Consider the following 21,038-nt stretch of genomic DNA (forward strand, 5'->3'; position numbering starts at 1 on the left):
ATTCATGAGAATAGTTTTCAACAGCTCTATAATGGAATTCAGATATGCCATGAAGAAACCAAGATTATTAGTCATCAAGACTTCTGGCACTGCAGAAGCAAACATTTTTTAAAAGCCCCTTAATTCAGCTGCAGAAAGCAAACCCGCCTGTTTCTGTTCTCATCAAACAATGGGAGTCATGCCATTGGCTTCAAAGTGAACAGCTTTGGGTGCAGGCACTGGATAAATCACTTGACTTCCAAGAAACCACAGAAGGCAGGAGTGTTTCACAGGCTTACGTAGTTAAAATAGACTAATCTTAATCATAATGTTTATACAAAATGGGCCAAAGTTTACCCACAGTAACACCTGTGTGACCTTACTAAATTAAAAAAAGGTGGTAGAGATGCACCTGACAAGGATAGCAGAATTTGGCTCATTGTTTATCATCATCATTCTCAATGAACTCAAAATAACACACCAGCAATTCAGTTACATACAATAGTTAAATAAAATTAAATATACCAATAGTAAACTTCAAGGGAGGTTTAGAGTAAGTAAAACAAATGTTAAGCCTATTTTAGATTGCCAACACACACAGTGTCCTTATTAGTAAATGGGATGGTTCAGGAAAAAGAACCATGAGGGTAGGAAGGAAATATGCATACCATAGGAATGATGATAGACATGCATAAAGTGCTGCAGATAGTTTCAATGTTGACATATGTGACTGGCTGGCTGGCAGCAACTTAGCCCAGGGGTTTTGAAAGGGCAAAAGATGATTGGAGGACTTAGGATTCCCTTTCCTCACTGATCTGGTAATGATTTGCCCCAGGGGTTTTGAAGTGGTAAAAGATGATTGGAGGACTTGGGATTCCCTTTCCTCACCAATCAGGCCCCAGAGACTCACCCTTTGTGTCCCCTGATTGGCCCCTTGGCTCACCTGGAGGGGGATAAAAGGGGCAGCGTGGCTGACTTAGGAGAGACCAGCGAGGGACCACAAGGAAGGAGCTTCAAAGAGCTGAGCCAGCAGGGTGGGAGCAGTTGACACAGAAGAGCCTGAAAGAGTGGGACCTGCAGGCAGCAGTTGGACTCTCAGCAGTGCGGCATGCAGCCAGCAAGAGAGGCTCCCCGCTGGGCTCCAGGATTGCCTATGAGAGGCTGTGCCCAGCAGGAGAGACTCCCCAGCTCCAGCAAGGATCTGAGCAGTGACCTGAGAGGTTCCCAGCTTGGGTTCCAGCTCCTCCAATCAGAGGCCAGGCAGCTCGATGTACAGCCGGGGCTACGGGAAGGTCAAGACCCCTAGCAGTTTGGAGTAGTGCTACCAGTGGTGACTGTGTGGCAGTATTTCTGCCTACCATGTGGGAGATATGAGTTCAAGTCCTAGCTGGGCTGACTTGGGTTGAGTGAGCTAAAAAGAAGCAAATCTTTTTGCAGTGGAAAGGGGCCATTGTGTTTTCCCCCCTTCTCCCCGTCCAGGTACCTAGGCCCTATATTCCTTGTCATTTGACATTTTGTATTTTGTGCCTTTTTGTATTTCCAGTACTACCAACCAGTATTGTTTCTTCTGCTGTTTGTGTTTACATTTTGGTTAACCCTGTCTTTTGTCAACTGGATGAATATGTCTATGATGGTAAGTGTCTAACCTTTGTTGAATCCTGTCCCTTTGGGGCATTGTAGTGTCCCCTATACCCTCCTGGTTTATACTGGTTATGTTCCCAATATTGTTCCCTCATTAAAAGGTATATAGTTAAGTCCCCATTGGTGGTCTGACTTTGCTCTATAGGGGGAAGAGATTCCCTACACCTCCCACAGAGCTTGTGCACCTGCTTTGATCCCTTCAATTGAATAGGGGGGTACCTCTTGGAGTACTGCCTGGGTTACATATACTTTGTTGACTGGTACTGAATGAATACCTGTGATAAGTGCTCCATGGTGAATTAAAATCTCTGCTTTCTGAAAAGAGAGGTTAATTTTGAAGATGTAGTTGATGGTACGGGGAACAAATTGATTTTTCTTTCAGGAACAGCTAACCACATAGAGATAGCTTTGCCAAGTTGCTTCTTCTACTTCTGTACAACAAATACATCTCATTCATTCCCAGACTGGAATCATTTCATGTTTTTAGTACAGAAATGTATATTTATTTTTCTGTTTTCTATTAGTTGCTCATTTTCCTGTTATTTGTTCCTCATTACCATGTGCAAGGGTTGCCCTCCCTCTTTGGTGCTTCCAACCAATACCCAATTACATCCTAACCACTTCCACTCCATTCCTAGTCCAAATGATAGTAAAAATAATACATAAGTTGCTTTTGGACCACACACAACCAACTCTCTTTTTGAGCAGTGTTGAAATGGAGCAATGACTTAAGTCCCAGGTCAGCAAATTATTTAAACACATGCTTAAGCTCAAGTATCAGTTTAAGTCTCATTGATTTCCTACTCTAAATTTAGGCCACTCAGGAACATCATCTAATAATATATACTTAGTCTACCTAGTGTAGAAAATAGGAGTAGAGAATAGCTTTGCCATTCCTCTAAATATTTGCCAAAGACAGGTTTTGCTTAAATTCATAGCAAGTTGCAGGGCCTGTATGCTCACTCAGGCACCTGCTTGAGGAAAGTTACTATAGTAGGTAGATTTTTTTTTGGGGTGGTCAGGGGAGAAGAGAAATGTAATTAAAATGGTTACACTCAGTCTCCCAGTATTGTTGATTAAAGCTGTGGCAGTAAATGTAAGTGCTTTCCCCGCATTCTCTCTCTCTCTCAGTCCCCTAACCGTGATAAATGGTTTGATTTTTTTTTTTGCATGATTCAATATCACTTCCACAAACAGAACACAACCACATTCCAAATACTACAACCTAAAACACTGCAAGGAAGCATAATTATTTATGCAAAGGAAACCTATCAACAAGATTTCCCCCTTTCTTGATAAGGTGAGTAGACTTCTGGTTTCCCCTTTAAACCTTCTAGCTCTGGAACTCACATGCTGAGGTCTGGCCTTTAAAGTGCAACTAAAGGCCTCAGTACTACAGAGAGAAGGAAAGAAATATCAAACCCATGCTTATTGAAACAATAAATGCAATGATAATATAGATGTAAACTGTTTACAGATTGTTTGATGTACTTCATTTTTCTTCCTTAATGCAAGCCTTTAATCCTGTAATTCCATAGTAGGGCACCAGGAACAGCTGAGACTTTAGAAGTGTGCAGCATTCCCAACCTCTTCCTTCAGGGAAAGGCAACCTTTCCCAGTATCTCCCTTTTTTTTATTCCCCCTTTCATACTCTAGCAAGGCAACCCATAGTTTTTGCCTCTGTGCTCACTGATATGTAGTTGCTATGTGCAGCTGCTAACAGTATATGAGCTGTCAAATCTTCCCAGTGGCCATCAACCGCTTACTCTTCTTCCATTAGTTTACCTCCTAGTTACCACTGGTTCTCACTAAACATATGCCTCTGAATAGTCTGGTGACAAGGAAACAAAAAAAGAATAAGAAAATTAAAGAAGGATATCACCTTCCTCACAAGTCTAGCAACTGAAAATGAGGTGGGTAGACAGGAAACAAGTACACTTTATGAGCTGGCATTGCACCCATGTATACAGGAAAATATCAAAGACACAGAGCCAGGAAATTATGAACATGATCATATTTCCATAAATAGTTTTATTTATTAATTCAAATATCCACCTACAAATGCCCTTTCATAATAAGGATCTGTTTCTATTCAATTTCTAAAGCTGTCTGCGAACAGCAGTTTAGTAACATTCAATGACAGACGAACTTCAAAAGATTTGAAGGTTCAAAGCTTACACGAGCTTATCTGAAGTTCTTAGGTTTGGAAATCTCACAGTATCAGTCTTTTGCTTGATACTTCTACTACTTCCTGGTTTAAACTCAGATGAAAACAGCCACAGTCTGGATTAACAGGGCCCAGGGCAAGATATGGATTCAAGCCCCTGCTAGGTTTCAAGTGGGTTCAGGGAAACAGTACATCTTTGTGAAATCTGAAAGCAGGCAAGAAAAAAGTATTTTGATTCTTGATGAAAATCTGTTTACTAGAACACTTCATACTACTGACTTTAGTTATTAAAAATAGACAATATCAAACATTATAGTCCACTCCAAAATATCAGAATATTTCCCTAGAACAAGGTAATATAAACAGAATTTTGTATACATGTAAAAAAAGTGATTTTTTTACAACTCATTGACATAGGTGGATTATCAAAAACCCTTCTAGATGTGTCAAATTAAGGAAGGTACTTTGTTGATAATTACAAATAGGTTTACAATGTAGGAATGGCCCATAACATGCCACATGGCTTTATCTAAAAATAACCTATAATGAAAATATTTGTGCATATTTTACTGGATATGTACACATCTAGATTAACAAACTTTCTGTAGAATACAATATCACAGAATTTACTAACTCAGTAGTATTTTCTCACCTTTGCTTTTTCTTCATGCCATTTGTTTCTTTTGCCCTTTGCTCTTTTTTCTCCTTTTGGTTTCCAGTGTTTTCCCTCCAACTAATTTTCTCCTCTACCTCTTCTAAATCTTTCCATTTTTACTTATTCCTATTCTCCTTTTTTGTTTCTTTCCCTCGACCTCCTTGGTGGTTTTTACTTGGGCTGTGTACTGAATTTTCCATAAATTCATTACCTCTTCTTTGCCCTATCCACACATATCCACTCACTTGTTTCTGTCTTCATCCATAATTCACAGGCAAATATGTCCCCCAGACAAGTAGCAGGTCTAAAAATAAAGAAAGTGTGTTATATGGATTTGACAAAAATTATAATTCTTACAGTTGAACTTCAGCAATGAGATTTGCCTGTTTCAGTTCATCATTTTCCCCAAAGAGTTCCTGTCTTCCACATCTCTGCACTGAAGGGTTTTTTTTGTTTGTTTGTTTGTTTTACCAGTTCATGCAAACTATTAGCTATCCATTGCAAAATTTTAGATGGAACTTGCCTTAGCAACTCAAGTATCTATAGGGCACTATACTATTGGCATATACACTGTGACATATACTTCTAAACATAGATTCTTTAAAGAGAATATAGTGTTAATGGTACATAGAACTTGGTAAAATTATTTTTGATTTTGATATCTCGTTTGCACAGGATGTCAGCAACAGTAGAAGCAAATCTTGGCCAGTTTAGTAAGTGGTTGCTTAGATGTATATTTCACTGCAAGAGACTCACACAACACTAATTGTTTCTTATTTTATTAAAGTCCTCTGGCTCATTGCTATATACAATGTAGAAGGAATAATGGAACAGGTAATCTGATTAAAAGGAATGTTCTTGTTATGTAAATGTTATATATACTATTTATATTAATTCTTCCTAATCTTTCACTAATAGACATGTCGCTGCACTACAGAACTGCTCAAAGGCTGGATTATCATCTGCCACTTAATCGGTTCTACAGGAATTTCACCACTCATATCACATTTCCAACCAGTGGCACAGAACCTGGTTACACTAGATACATTCAAGGAACTATAAGAAAATTCTCTGTGACAAAGTAAAGAACACTGCCTGAAATAGTGGACATGTACTGGGCATGGGAGAAGGAGGGAATACAAATAATTCATAGAAAAAGTTTACTAAAGAAATTCTTCAAGGAAACACACATATACAGTAATCATAATAATGAAATCAATGCCTACATCCTTAATATAAGACTAGCTCAGCAAACTACCCACCCCCCAAATTAGTATCTTTTCCTTTGTTTTTCTGACTTGTTTGGAATCAAAGTTGACTGTTTACCTAAAATATTTAACAAAACAAAACATAACAGCTCCATCATGTCATAGTTATCTTAAACATGCTGCATTAACAGTTAGCCCAGAGTGCATTAACTTAGTTTATTTTCAGAGTATTATACAGAATTTGTCATCCATTTAAATCTTAGTAAAATATAATTTTGAGAGTTTGCCAGTTTAATAATGTTCCTGGGAATAGTTTATTACTGGTGTACTCCATTTCCTTTCTTGATCTCCCTTGAGAATCAGCCAAGCAAATACTTGCTAAATGTATTCAGTAGCTTTAAAAATGTTTCAGCAAGCAAATTTGCAACAAATCAGGAAAAAACTGGACTTGCACTTGCAGGAATACAACCTGACCTTCTGGCTGCAGTTCTTGAAAAAAGGAGAGTTTTATATTTAACAAAAGAGCCAAAAGATATTTGTTCTAGTTCAGTTCCAGTACTTCTGCTTTTTATAAATATATACACTATTATGATGTGATCTTCTAATTGTAAATTCTTACTCAGAAAATATCCATTTATTTGCTCAATAAAGGAGATGCAACTATTATCTGCAATTACTCAGCATGTGGACACCCTTAGGATTCTTGTTTTTTTTTTTTATTTGAAGAATAATGGAAATTGTGGGGGATGACTGCTAAGTAAAACAACCCACTACATATTCAATGCATTTTGATATATTCCAGACTTTGACCATACAGATGGAGAACTAATGGAAAAATTCTCTTTTTTTCCAATTAAAAAAAACATAACACAAAGCCTAGGTTTTGCCTGGATTCTATTCTTTCCTTTAACTATGCATTATCCTTTCTATCTGGTGTTGCAATCTCTGCTAGGATTTTTAAAAAGTAAATTTACTGTTCCAAGTCAGAATCTAAAGTTTTCTTTTTATCCACTAGAGAGGTATAACATCTATGCTAGCTTCCACATTTTTCAACTAGTGTATTTCAACCCTCCCATGCAAAACAGCTGCAACAAAGATAAGATACCATGTTTTCTGTTGAGAGTGCCAATTATTGTGGTAGTTTTTCTAATGTGGATACCTAGTCACTATGATCACATATAGAAGGTGATTATGAACCTTCTGAATCTTTTTGGAGAGAAACTGGACATTAAAGGAAGGTTTGTTAACCCTGCAGAGTTAAACAATAATGAGCTGAGGTGCAGAAGAGTATGCTATAGAAATGCATTTCACAAAATAGAGTGATCCTAATTCTTCACTCTGACATCAGTGGCTGTTGTTGTCTGCTTCTGGAAAAATTTCACCTTTATTGTGTCATTTTCCCAAAGTTTTCTTCAATGCTTTATGCCTTCTGTTAGCTTTCTTATAAAAGGTAAGGTAAAATGAACAGTTTCCCCCTGAGTTTCCCATTAACTCAAATTACCTTTAAAAGTATATTTAAATGAATTTTGTTTTCCTTGCTTCTCTTTCAGAATTTCATTGCATTTACCATGAAAGAGTAACAAGCTTCCAGCTACTACAAAGCCAGCAAATGAATTTAGTTTTCATAGCAGAAGTTCTATTCCATACTGAAGTCCTGTATTGAAGGGATCATAATACAATGTTGACTTGGATGGGGATTTGAAATCTTGTTGGTTTTGTCTACGTGGGATAAGCTCTTCCTAACAGTGGGAGAGCATAACAGACTGACAAATGTGTGATCATATCTCTGTCCAGCATAGAAACTTGTGATTACTATCAGTTAATGTGCTTACACCTTTAGCACAAGTGACAGAGGCTGGGTGTTTGTTCCTTTTTAGCTGAAGGAAGTCTGTGATAATCTTGTTCAATATTGTATTAGAGATCATAATGATATTCTTTGTCTTTTGCCTTTCCATCCTTTGCTTGAACAGCTGGATAGTTTCTGTCGGAACTTTTCTTAGACTTAAGTTGGTTCACCATAGCATGTAATAAACAACATGCCTTTCAAGTTAAAAAACCCAACAACATAGAAACCACTGGCTGCTGGCTATTGTGGATTCTCTTGTTATGTTACCCTCAATGGATTCAACTGATCAAGGAGACTGTGATCAAATGGAAATGTACAAAAATTGCCAAGTAACTATTCATTACAATATAACCCTTTTGGAAGTTTCTGTTTTAATGTTTATACACACCAACACATGCATACTCTTACACAGAGATCCCTTAGAGAGATTTCCAGAAAAGCTAGTATTGACTACAATGGAAGGCCCTACAGAATTCAATAATATTAATATTGACTGCTTGTTTTTTCTTCCATTGTTTATTTTTAGTCTATAGTTTGATTAGATTAAGTTTCCTCTATTTGGACTCAGTTAAGAAAACTGACATAAAAAGCAAGATTGCAGAGGTTTAATTTGAACGGACAGTCAAATAAAAGAAAAATACAGCAAATCCCCAGCACAAAAATGTATTACATTACTCACAGCTTTGGCCACCCACTCAAGGCGGGATGCATCAGCAAGGTTCCCCTGATTTCAATTACCCAGGGAAATTTTACCCATAAATGTATTTAGAGGTAGCCTATTTTTCAGGTACAACATATTTCTACTAAACTGCCAGATGTAAAGATGATGCATTATTATAGTTAATACATATTATGCATCTATCAAATGTGTCTCTTACACTCACAGTGTTGTCAACTGAGATGGTTTTATCTGTAATCTTTCAATATTAAATTTTTACTTAAGGCCCAAACTCTTAGAGTCCTGTGATTATTTGAACCTCAGGTTTCATTTTTTGGTCCTGAAGTTTGCAAAGACAAGCTTAAAACATGTTCAGAACATAGTCCGAGGGCTCAAAAATCAGAAGACAAAGAAAAGTACTCAAAATTTATTTTAAAAAAACCCTCATTTTTTCACCAACTATGGGTTTTGAACGCTTGAGGTTGACAACACTACATATTACAACACTAATTTATATATTTATCTAGACTTGATCCTTTCTTATAGCATTCCTGTTTTCCCATTAATCTTATACTCTCTAATGTGGTGGCTGCATCCATCATGCATGGAAGCATATCAACTAATCATGCATCTAAATCGTAGTCATTATCATAGAATCAGACAAAGGGGCTATGCACCTTTGAGCAGGTCATCACTTTTATTTAGCATAGGCCTGTTTCAATCAAGATTGTCTCTTGCCTCATACATTTAAAGTTTTTAAATGTTACCACAACATTCTTATTATGTTTATATTAGTGGGATATAATTAACCTTTGCCTTATGGGTTGAATGACGTGATAATGCAAATGGCATGATGATGCAAATGGCATGATGACATGAACATTAATAAGACAATACAGTGGATCCACCAAGACTTAACTTGGTTCAATATTTGTTTCACAAGGAAAGTAGTACTAATAATAGTAAATGGTACTAATGTAACATCTGTTTTCAAGCAGTAATTTCAGGAATTAAAAAAATGTTTAATTTGGAATGCAGCAACTGCCACAGACAACTATATTTCTTCAGTGCTAGGATAAATACTGTCCAATTGTCATCATTATCCTTGAAGCCAAATCATTGAAGTGCTAAAAAGAGACTGTTTTAGTTAAGGTCACTATAATGAAGATTAATGCAATATAGAATGATGAGTCATATAAAAAAGGAAGTCACACAGGGAAACTATAAATGACTATGTTAAGTATTGTGAAAATGACCATCACATTTATCCCAGGCTAAGTAACTACATTTTGTATAGTCAAAGTTCAGAACATATTATCATTTAAAGGAATATTAACAAAATGTTACAGTTTGTTGTAAAGCAACAAAGTTTTGGCATGAGGTTTCAAAATAGCCTAAACTGGGGGCCTATCCACAGGCTGAATCTGGAGTGCAGGGCTGTGTCACCTGGCCCACAGGGCTGCCTGCAGAGCCAGGAATTTGGTGACAGCGGCATTAATCACTGTTGTTCTGAGAACTGCAGCAGCTGCCACTCCTCCTGTTGCCAAATTTCCTGCCAAACGTGCAGCCCAGTGGGCCAGATGACATACCTCACACTCTGGCTCCTGGCTCCAGGGCTCCCAATGGGGTCAGAAATTTGGTGGTGAAATGTGCAACAGCAGCATGAATTGCTACAGCTCACGGAGCTGTAGCTACCACTGCTTATCCAAAAGCCAAATTTCTGGCCCTGTGGGAGCCCCATGAGCTGGATAAAATGGCTCCATGAGCTAGATTCAGTCCGCAGTATCTTGGATACCTGTGGCCTAAGGGAATTAAGAACCTATTTGTCAATGTATATATATCATTTGCTATTTTTTTTATGGGTGGATAATTCTCATAGGCATCTAGATAGGGTTTAGACAAAATTTAAACACCAAAGTGAAGAAAGGCAATCTAGATCTACTCCACTTCACGGTCACAAAACTGATTAAATGCTTTAAATCATTAAGCACCTCCATTTCAGCCCTAAAAGTTCCTCAGGCACCTGGATTTAGGCTTCTGAGGAGGTCTAGTTTACACACCTAGGTACCTCATTCACTCTTGCTCCGCTTAGTACTGACAGCTTTGAGTTCAGGAAAAGGAGGAGGAGGATGTTGTGAAAGTAACTTTGTATGTCAGGTAATCCACATCTCCTGCTTCCTGTGAGTCCTCATCATTAGATGATAGACTAGACTGGGTGGGTGCACCATACACTTTTCCTATTAACACTATGCCATTTGGGCAATCAAGAATGGAAGAAGCTGAACAACTGTCATAGGGACAGAGGAAAAACAAATAAGAGGGAACCTGACTCTTAAGCATAATAATGAGGGTACTCCTGCAGGAGGAAGGAATCATGAGGTTTGGTCCCTGCTGCCAGTGTTTTTCTTGTTGTTTAACTAAAGAAGGTACCCTCCTGACTGGGCTCCAGAGTTACACTCTCTTTTTTGTCTACTTCCCTAGTGGTCCTACGTCTCTCACATTCTTGGGTGCATAGTGGCCAAGCTTCAACAAGAAGTGTGAAGACTGGTTTCTCAAATTATTCCATGGCCCACTGGTTAATTCACTCTCCTGGGAAGTGGGAGATGAAAGTTTGATTCTGCATGGGCTAATAAGACTCTAGAACAGGGGTGAGCAATTATTTTGGGTAGAGGGCTGCTTACTGAGTTTCGGCAAGCCATCAAGGGCCACGTGACAGGCTGCCCAGGGCAGATTAATATTAATTTTCTAAATTTTTCTGTGGGCTGGATAGAACGGCCTCGTGAGCCGCATCTGGCCCCTGGGCTGCGTTTTGCCTACCGCTGCTCTAGAACCTGGATTTCCCATTCCTTGGGTAAATATCTAGGTTTTTCCTGCTCGGTGTCTAGATGCTCTGAATTGCCCTTTGAAGACATCAAATTCTCTCCAAGGAGCATAAGCACTGTAAGGCTTCTACCTTGCACCCTGTGTAACTAGATCAGCCATATTTAATGCAGTAAGGCTCACACCCTTCCTTCTGATTGGTTGTTGGGCTGCTTTTAAGGAACTCATCTAGTATCTGATCCCTGTTGCACAAATTACTGGTCTCAGGCCTTGTGCAGCTTCTGTCCCAGTAACTCTTCTATCCCCTTGATTCCTGGTTTCTATATTCTGTGATTCCTGGTTAACCCTGTGGCTCAGTATTTGGGATTTGGCTTGCTTCTTGACCTCTGACTCCTGGTTAACCTTTTGGCTCAGTATTTGGACTCTGGTTTGACCTTAGCTTGTTTACTGATCTCTGATCCCTGGTTAAGTCCTCCAGTTCAGTTTTGGACTCTGAGCTTTGCCTCCAGCCCTCAGTTGGAATTTGGGTACCTTCAATTGCTCCCAACCTATGTCTTACCTGTGCCCAGTTATGGTTGGTCATAAAAGCATTATGATATTTTTCTCTCATCTGTGATCATTTCAGGCACAAATAATTGTCTACAGAAATTAAAAATTGGGAAAACTCCAATAATGAAAAGCAAACAAAAGAGGCATGAAAATGGCTGAAGTGAATGGATTTAGAAACAGACATTTTGGAACTTTTATGTCTGAGAGGCAAGGCTGTTCTGTGTTGTCTTTTACTGAACCAACTGTATAGTTGAGAGAACTGTTAGACAAGCTTTCAGGCATCAGGTGCCTTTACACATAATTCTTGAAAGCTTGTTCAACAGCTCTCTAAACTATACAGTTGGTTCAATAAAAGATAATGCAGAAAAGCCTTGACCTTTGGCTATTTCCTGGACCATTATGGCTATAGCAACACTCCAACCCTACTACAAATTTTTCTGTAGCATTCACCCAGTTGTAGCAACAAGGGGAATAAAAGATAATCTGTTTATTAAAATGTCAGGTATATGTGAATTAGTGTGATAGGCATACCAATGTGTTACAGTTGTGTACAATGTGTAACAATTAGAGCTGTGTGAAATTTAGATGGGTGCTTCATTTTCAAGCTGTTTCGACGCGTTTTGAACTCAAAACAGCGAAATCGAAACAAAACAAAAGGCTTTGAAACAGCTTCAAAACAAAATGAGGCACTTGAAATGTTCTGAAAGTTTTGAAATGTTTCAAGTTTTGACACCAGGCCTGCTTGCAGCTAAACAGAAACTAAGGAGAGGGAGGGGTAAGAGGGGGGAAGGACTGCTCTAATATTTACATCAGGCTCCCACTTTGACTCCCCAGCTCTCTGATGCTTCCCCCAGCTCTCTGATCATTTCTCCACCTCTTCCTGGGGGTGCGCCTGCTCTCATCCTGCACGCAGATCCAGGGGCCTGCGCCCCCTGCGAGGAATCTGGTACAGACCTGCAGCCCTCCTGGGGCACGGGCTCCCACATCTTCATGTGGGATGACAGTGGGCTGCTGCTGCTGGATGGGGCTAGCTCCAACACTTGTTTTTTCCTGGTGCTCAGTGTGGGCTGCTCCAGGCAGACTCGGGTGCTGGCACTTGCCCCAGCTGGCAGCAGCAGCCTGCTGTCATCCTGCACACAGATCTGGGGGCCTGAGGCCCCTGGGAAGAGTCTGGCACAGCCCCACAGCCCTCCCAGGGGGCATGGGCCCCCAGATCTGCATGTGAGATGACAGCAGGCTGCTGCTGCCAGCTGGGGACAGTGGCAGCACCAGTCTTCCCGTCACTCGGTGCAGGCTGCACTGAGCACTGGTCCCAGCTGGCAGCAGCAGCCTGCTGTCATCTTGCATGCAGATCCGGGGACCCACATCCCCTGGGAAGACTCTGGCACAGCTCTGCAGCCCTCCCAGGGGACACAGGCCCCTGGATCTGCACCTGGGATGACAGCAAGCTGCTGCTGCAGGCAAGTAATATGAGTTTTGCTTTGAACAGTTTGAGGAGAGGTTTCCCAGAAATTCCCTCACCTATCTCCTTGAAACTTGGCAGGTTTCATGCACTTAGAATGGGCTAGCATCCCTGCAATTTTCATCCAAGTCAGCCATGTATTGACAAAGTTATAGGTATTTTCATGATCCCCCATTATAGCCTATGAGCGAAATGTTGAAACGCATCGAAACAGCATTGAAACAGCAAAGCAGATTTGTTGAAACAAAACGGAACAGTGCTTGAAAACAGCTGAACGAAATACTGTCTGTCCCTTTGGAATGGCAAAATGGAAGTCGAAATGAAAGGGTGCTGTTTTGCACAGCCCTAGTACAAATTAGTCCAACAGCCTGATTTTACCAGTCTCTAATCTCCATGTCATTACTGGCTACGAAGTCACTTCAAAGAGTAAGCAACAACTTGGGATATTTTTGCCTAGATAAATATCACAAAAGAAAATAGAAGAATGTAGACCACAGCATAATTAAATGAGCTTTTAACTGAGAACCTGCTATGATATATCAAAATGACAAATAATCTGTTAATACAGAAAATGTTAAACAGATGCAAACAATTTTTCAACTAGTCTCTAAATTGTCACATGGGAATTTACTATTGCTAAAGTTTGGCAGCTACATTCTCTCCTTACAGTTTGCTGTCATAGTGCAACATAAACAACCATTTAAAATTCCTTGGCTACAATTTGACACTATATACCAGGGGTTTTCAACCTTTTTTAATAAGTGTACCCCCGGTGGCCCCCTTTTTACTAAGTGTACCCCTGGGGGGGAGGGTGGTGCGTGGCCAGATGCAGAGCAGGGGTGTGGCAAGTGGTGGCAGCACAATGTCTGTGCAGCTCTGCTCTCACCCCGCCCCAGCCCTGCTCCTGTGAGGCAGCATCACAGGGTGGTGGTACTCTGTCTCTGCCCACCCCCGTGTGCCCCCTGGGACCTTTCAAAGTACCCCCAGGGGTATGTACCCCCGGTTGACAACCCATGCTATAAACCATAGGTTTGGGATTCTATCCGTATCCTTTGTGTTGTCTGTTCTGGTGTTGTCTGAAGGTTATCTGGTTCATTACATGCTGCTCTGAGTCTATGAAGTCTCATAAGAGAACTAGGTTGTCTCAATGAGTACTCCTCCCTCTAATGATGTATCATAGTGCTCAAACTTGGCTTTCTGTGATTAGCATAGATCTGAGGCCCCAGGTGCATATTAAAATGACTCTTGAAACACCAGTTCAACTAAAAGATATACATTCTACACAAAATACAAAAGCCAACATTGTTTGCCTATACAGAAAAATAAAATTTTGATGAGATTGAATATTATAAAACTATATATTGGACTATTATATATACTCATGCTGTAGGTGGTCCTGAGACTTCACAATGGGAATATGTACACATGCATTTGATCCAGGCTCAGTTTACTCAGGAGTAAAGTTCTGTGGATTAAGCGTTCCCAGGCAGGTGCCACATTCAGGGACTAGGCAGCAGATTTGCTGATTTTAGCACTAAACTTCCTGCTGCTACCAGAGGGAGCTCCACACTCTGGATGCAGTTGCCAGCAGCTGGCAGCCCTCTTCAAAAGCCAGCTCTGCTCTCTGTTCTATGGCCAGCCACTTTCTTGCCTGGGAGTGCAGTGCAGGAACAGCATGCAGAAGCTCTCTCATTGCCCACTATGCCTCCCCATGCTATGGCTAGTGTAGCCCCTGCCCCTGGCAACATTACCCTGGGCTCCTGCTTGCCACTACAGTGGCCTTGCTGGCCCACCGCATGGACTGCCACCTCACCCATGGCTGTTTAAGCCCAGCTGGCTCCCTGCCATGCAGCGACCACATGCCTGGCCACAGTGCACCATCCCAAGGCTGCCACTGCCACTGAACAGCTCCCACCAGCAGGGACACCAATGAGGGCCTTCTGGATGCCACTTCCAGGGCCACCATTTCCTTCTTGGGCCTCTAGACTGGCTGCCTCTGGGCCTGCTGGGCCAAGGAGGACTGGTGGCAGCACATTGTCCAGAACACTTGGGATGATAAGCAGTGGCTAGAGGCCTTCTACATGACCTGGGCCACCTTCTAGGACCTCATGGAGCAGTTCTGGCCCCACCTGGAGTAGCAGAATACTGGTATACGGTTGCTCCTCCCTGCAAGCATCCACCTGGCCCTTGTCCTGCTGAAGCTGGCCACACCCGCCAGCCTGAGGTACGTCAGCCACCCATTTGGCATGAACAAGGCCACCACCAGGAAGGCTGTCCGGGAGGTGTGCAGTGCCCTCCAAGATGTGCTGGCAGACACTGTGCTCCATATGCAGAACCCCCTGGCAGTAGTGTCAGGGTTCTGTGCCCTGGGATTCCCCAGTGCATTAGAGCCCTGGATAGGACCCACATCCCCATAACATGCCCACCCCATGGAGACCAGCCCTATTACAGCTGGAGGGGCTTTCACTTTGTGATGCTCCAGGCCATCGTGTACCACCATGGGCTTTCTTACACATGAGTGCTGGTTGGTTACCAAGAACAACCTCCCCTGGCTCATCGTCACAGTCTATGTGCTGCCTAACATCTGTGAGCCCCCGGGGAAGCTCTTCTGTGAGGCCTGGGCAGAGGAGGTGCTGTGCATGGAGGACACCTGGGAGTGGGAGCACCACCGGTGGTGGCAACGATGGGTCCCCTCCTCCACCAAGGCCCCAGGAGAGCTGTGCACCCACCAGTGAGGGCCAGGGCACTGGGTGTGGGAGGCCTTGGCTGACCACCTCCTCCAGCACTCTCTGCTCTAGTTCATCTGCACCACCACTGATGGACCCCCAGCACCATGCTCACTGCACACACATCTCACAAGAACAAGCTTTTATTTCTCTCATATCAACCAGAAAACCCCTCCCTCCCCAACAAACAGAGTCCACCTCTCTCCTCAGCAAAGATCCCCTGTCCTCCCTCCCTCCCACCTCAACAAACAGAGCCCCTGCACCACCCAACCTACCCACCAACAATAAAAAATCTTCTTCCCTATGAAAGCTATTTACAATACCTTTTGTGGGCCATGCTCGGGTGGGGGGTTGTGGGGTAGGCAGCCTAGGGGGAAAAGCCTGGGAACAAGTGGCCAGCACCCTGGCCTCTGGCTGGTCTCCTTCAGATGTGAGCGCCATAGCAATTGCAGCAGGTGGGTGGCTTGCCCAAGGGTAACAGCAGATGCTTGTCCCCTGGTGCAGGGGTCTCCCCCTCTGGCAACCAGTGACCAGGACCAGCAGGGCCAGTATGCAGTCCTGGCCCTGCTGCAAGCAGCTCTGGCTCTGTGCCCATGTGGAGCTGGGGCAAGCAGCAGGACTGAGATCAGACAGGGGGGCCAGGTGGCACCAGACCCAGGGTGGAGTCAGGGAAAGGGGCTCCTGGCTGCTAGAAGTGGTGCAGGACCTCCTCCCAGGCTTGAATGGGTCCTGCTGCTGGGTGGTGAGTTGCTGCCAGAGGGTAGATGAGGTTAGCATCAGGGGCTGGGCAGCAGGCAGCATGAATGGGACTGCCAAGGCCAGAATGGTGTCCAGCACCTGGTAGTCATCATCTGTGGCCTGCATTGCCCAGTCCAGGATGGCATTCTGCTCCTGCAGCAGGTTGAGCTGCTTGCATGCCAGTGCCAGGAGCTGTGCCTTGAATTCCCAGTCTGCCCAGTCCCATGCATCCTTGCAGGCAAAGTTCTCCACACACCAGACCCATGAATCCTCCAGGTGGTCCTCCAATGCTGCCACCATCTGCTTCAGGAGGACAGTGGTGTGCTGGGTCCTTCTCTGGTGGAGCTGGAAAATCTGCAGGGCCCTGGCTGTGGGTGGCAATGACCCTGAGGCTGCATCCCAGCTGCCAAGGATGGCCTCTCCCCTGTGTGCAGCTGCAGAAGCTGCTGAGCCATGAGACAGAAGCTGTTTGTGAGAGTATACACCAGTTCTCAGATAAGATGTTCTGTACCAGGTGTCCTGCACTACCCAGCCTCAGATCAGGAGTTGGGTGTGCATGGGTGACCAGAGACAAGCAGGCCTGGGCCCAGGCAGCTGCTGGCTGAGCATCCCATTCCCACTCACTCCCTTGGGGCTGGTGGATCACTGGGTGCTGGCCACAGGCAGCCTGCCTCCCTCACACCATTTCCAGGCTGGGACAGGCCAAGCTCCTGGCAGTACCTGCTGTCATGGCTCCAGATCCCACTTCCCCCACCACACCACAGGCCAGCTACTATCATGTGCTGCTGCCCAGGCCATGGCACCTGAGCTTAGGGGATGTGGGGCTCCTGGATGGCTGGGAGAAAGAGCTCCCATGCCCCCACCCTCCCCATAGGACGCCTCCTCAGGGAGGTGCCCCATGGCCAGCTTGCCTAGCCCGCCAAAAGGAATGGGGGGTTGGAGCTCATTCAGATGTGGGTGATGGTGCATAATGCCACCCTCCCCAAAACCAGTTTCCCATTGGAACCCTCCCATTCCCTACCCAAGTACTGTGGCTTTTGGAGGTTTGTTGTGAATTGTTTTATAAATGGTTTTGGAATTTTTTTCAAACAGCAGCTTGCTGTTTGGTGTGTTCCACCCCACCCCGCAGACATGGCTAGATACCCCCTCCAGACTCTGCTTGGCTCCTGTTCCTTTTCTGGAGGTGCAAACCTAACTCTGACTATTTCCCCTGCAAACACCTGCCTGCACACTTGAAATGACCAGGCTCTAACTGGGGGGCAGGAGCAGGTTGAATTGGGGGGGGAGTGGGGGGAGTCTGAAGGATGTTTTTTTGTGCATTTCAAAGAAAGCATTGGAAAAAAACCTTTTTGCATTGCACCTCCCATAGCAGTACAGCCTGCCTGCAAAGAAGCTGTTTTTGAGCCCCCCACCCTGCTGGGTGACCATGCATTATAATGCACTTTAAAGACTTATTAAAGACTTGATAAAAGCTAAGGGGAATGTTTTTTTCTTACAAGACATATGTGACTGAACCACACCCTAGCTAGCACTTAACAAATGCTACCAAAAGGGCTAGCAATTCTTCATCCTGCAAATCTTTGCAAGTGTGTCGAGTAGTGTAATGCCAACCCCATTCCCCCCAGCACAGCATCCCCACCATTGAGGTAGGCATGATCAAACAAACCCAACCCTCCCAAAGAAAGAATGACATCCATCATTATAGGAGAACAAAAAAGTATTCTGAAATGATTATCAAACAAATATGGAAATGAATATAAAAAACAACAATGTACAAATTGACATATAAAATTAAAATAAAATCAATATAAAATGCTACAGAAATAGAACAGAAATGTTACAAAAATAGAAAATGTAAAAACAAACAAACAGTGTTTAGTCGACCTCAGAAACTTCCACACTGGCCTGTGGGCTCTTCCTCAGAGTTCCTCCCACAAAAGATTTCTGGAGGAGAAAGAAAAAGAAAAGAAGAGGAAGAGGAGGGGGCCTTGGCTCACAGATAAAAAAAACCAGACTTTGCAACCCCCCCCACACACACAGTGTTGGTGGGACATATTGCCTAAATATAATCCGGGACACTGCATACCCTGGGTACCAAGTCTGGCAGGCTGCATCTTGGGCTCATGGCTCTGGAATGGAATGTGATGCAAGTTCAGGTTGCAATATTGAAGGAATTCATGTAACTATTCACTCCTTCCAACAAAGTTTCAAAATATATAGTCGCAGAAAAATTACCATTCCCCTAGTACTGTCATAGCTGTCACAGATGTTGGGAGCCATGGCCACTGCACTGGCAGTCAACGGAGAGTGAAGGGGGTCACAGCAGGTGGAGGCTACCGAGAGAGGCGAGGCTGGAGGACAAGAGGGTCCACGGGTCATGGTGGTGGTGGTGTTAACACATAGACAATAGGTGCGGGAACAAATAAGAGTGGGTAGAGAATGAAATTTCTCTGACCCATCATTTTTCTTTTGATTGAAAGTAATAAAAGTAATAAAATTGTTGCAAGTTAAGGATAGGCAAACAAACAAGCAAGGAAGCACACATGTCATGACATGACCTGACTGCAGAGGAGGGAGGGGTGAGGGAGGAGGAAGGGGTGAGGAGTGAAAGAGGGTAAAAAAAAAAAGAATGCACAACACCCCCTGCTGGCTAAAGGCTGGAATACGGTGGCCCCTCATGGCAAAGGGGATGAATTACAAGTCTTCAGAGTCTCTGCCTGTTTGCATGAACAAAATTGACACATGGAGCGGCGTAGCATGACAGCAACACATGCTAAAACCTCTCTGAGCAGTGTTAGCATATGGCGCTAAATGGACTTTAAAGCAGTGGGAATTCCCAGGTCATGCAAAAACAAATGCAGTTGCTTTGGTGTAAACAGGAAATTTCGTTTAATCTACACACAGCCTATGTGACTGTTTTAGGCAAGTATGCCAACTGATTAACTGGCATAGTTTCTCAGATAAGATCCATATCCTGTGAACAGCTTTTATAATATCATGTAAACAAAATAAGATTGGTAACACTCCAAGACAACTAAAACTGGGGAATGAGCAATGCCATGTATTCTAGCTGATTTAATGGAATTTGGACTGATCACTTGAATGGAAATCTGGAAGCCTAAAGACTAGCTTCTGCTCCTCTTGGCTAGCAAAGTCAAGCAAAGCATGCCTCTGTAATAAGTAAGTACATCAATATTTCCTTGGAAAAAGTAAAACTACCAAAAGTAAGACTACTAAGAAATGCAACTGCTCTGTAGATTTTTTCATTGAAACCCATTGGTCTCATCACATACCACCCTGGCATCAATCTTTCTTTGCTTAGCCATTGGAACTGGTGCCAAAGAGCACCACCATAGTCTAGATTGTTAACATTCCAGCTCCATATAGAGACATAGCACAGATGGATAACCCTTTTCTGGGTTGGATCAGGAATAAAACATTAGCTGATACTGCCAGAAATATTTCAAGTCTTTGAAGCCACTAATTTTGCAATTTTGTTGGCAAGACACAACATTTTATCAGAGATTTTCTGGATTTTCAGACACTACATTTTATAATAGCAGAAAATTCTTCCTGCAAGCTCACCAGAAGACCCAACAAGCCTTTCTCCCAAGGCTCTGTCCCAGCAGTCTTCATTACTCTTGTGGCATCATGGATTACCTTTTGAAATCGATTTTTCTATTCCAAATGTTCACATTTAAAGAGCAAGTAGGCAGCCTATTTCACTTCCCACCTATTGTCTAGCATTGACTGAGATGCTCTTGCTAAAATACTTTTAACAATATTGAATATATATGAAGGAAAAAGCTGAATTAATAATATGTTACACTGCTTTAGACTTACTCTAGTTTTTGCTTATATGCAGCAGCATGGCTGACCTTCCCCTTCCCCCCGCTCCTGTGGCCTACTTGGGTGGTATCTTCTAGAGACAAACAGGCAGCTACTTTCCATTCAGGTATAGTAATTCCCCTGCCTGTTTAAAAATTAAAGGCTTCTTTGGAGCCTGGGCACCCAAGTGCATGACAGGATTATGACATAACCAGCCACACACATTGTCATCGAGCGAGGAGCAGTTTCTCCTTTTAGGCATCAGTCAGGAGGTACAGGAAATCTAGACAGACAGGGATGGATTTCAAGCAGAAGGCAGTGGCATTATTAACTCAATATTTTAATTGGGACTGGACTGACGAGGCAAGGACTACCCAAAGAGCCTCTTCCTCCCTTCATCCCCTCCTCCTCCCCCCCCCAAAGAAAATCCTGTTTTCTGTTAAATATCTCCACAGCAGGATTGGTCCTTCAGTGTTAAGGTTGAATTAACTTTCTATTCCACCCTTCCACTCCTTGCAGCATAGCTAGTAAGAAAGAGAAATACAGAAATCTCTGTTCCAGTCCTCCCTTCCAAACATCATTTCCACAAGTAATCTGGTTGGGGGTGAGGGGAAGGATGCCAGAGTAGGCAAAGCTGCTCATCCTTTCCCCCTGTTCTTCTGCTTTTCCATTGCCAGTTCCATCAAGCTGCCTTCTACCTCGCCCATGCTATGACTTAAAAGTGGTGAACTGATATCTTCAGTTCAAAAAGGAGAGGAAAA

At 43.0% G+C, this 21,038-nt stretch overlaps 1 protein-coding gene across 1 annotated transcript in view; it reads right to left on the bottom strand.

The window, feature by feature from the left end:
* Positions 1–3,619: 3,619 nt before the first annotated feature.
* Positions 3,620–21,038, bottom strand: part of C3H8orf34 (chromosome 3 C8orf34 homolog) — a 545,250-nt gene continuing 527,831 nt past the window's right edge. The window contains exons 14-15 of the mRNA XM_059723997.1: positions 4,688–4,746; positions 3,620–3,992 (exon numbers count right to left, since the gene is read on the bottom strand). Of these exons, the coding sequence (XP_059579980.1) occupies positions 4,700–4,746 (47 nt within the window). The 3' untranslated portion in view covers positions 3,620–3,992; positions 4,688–4,699. The remainder of the gene's footprint in view (positions 3,993–4,687; positions 4,747–21,038) is intronic.

Source organism: Alligator mississippiensis, chromosome 3 (assembly GCF_030867095.1).
Source record: "Alligator mississippiensis isolate rAllMis1 chromosome 3, rAllMis1, whole genome shotgun sequence".
Lineage (NCBI taxonomy): Eukaryota > Metazoa > Chordata > Crocodylia > Alligatoridae > Alligator > Alligator mississippiensis.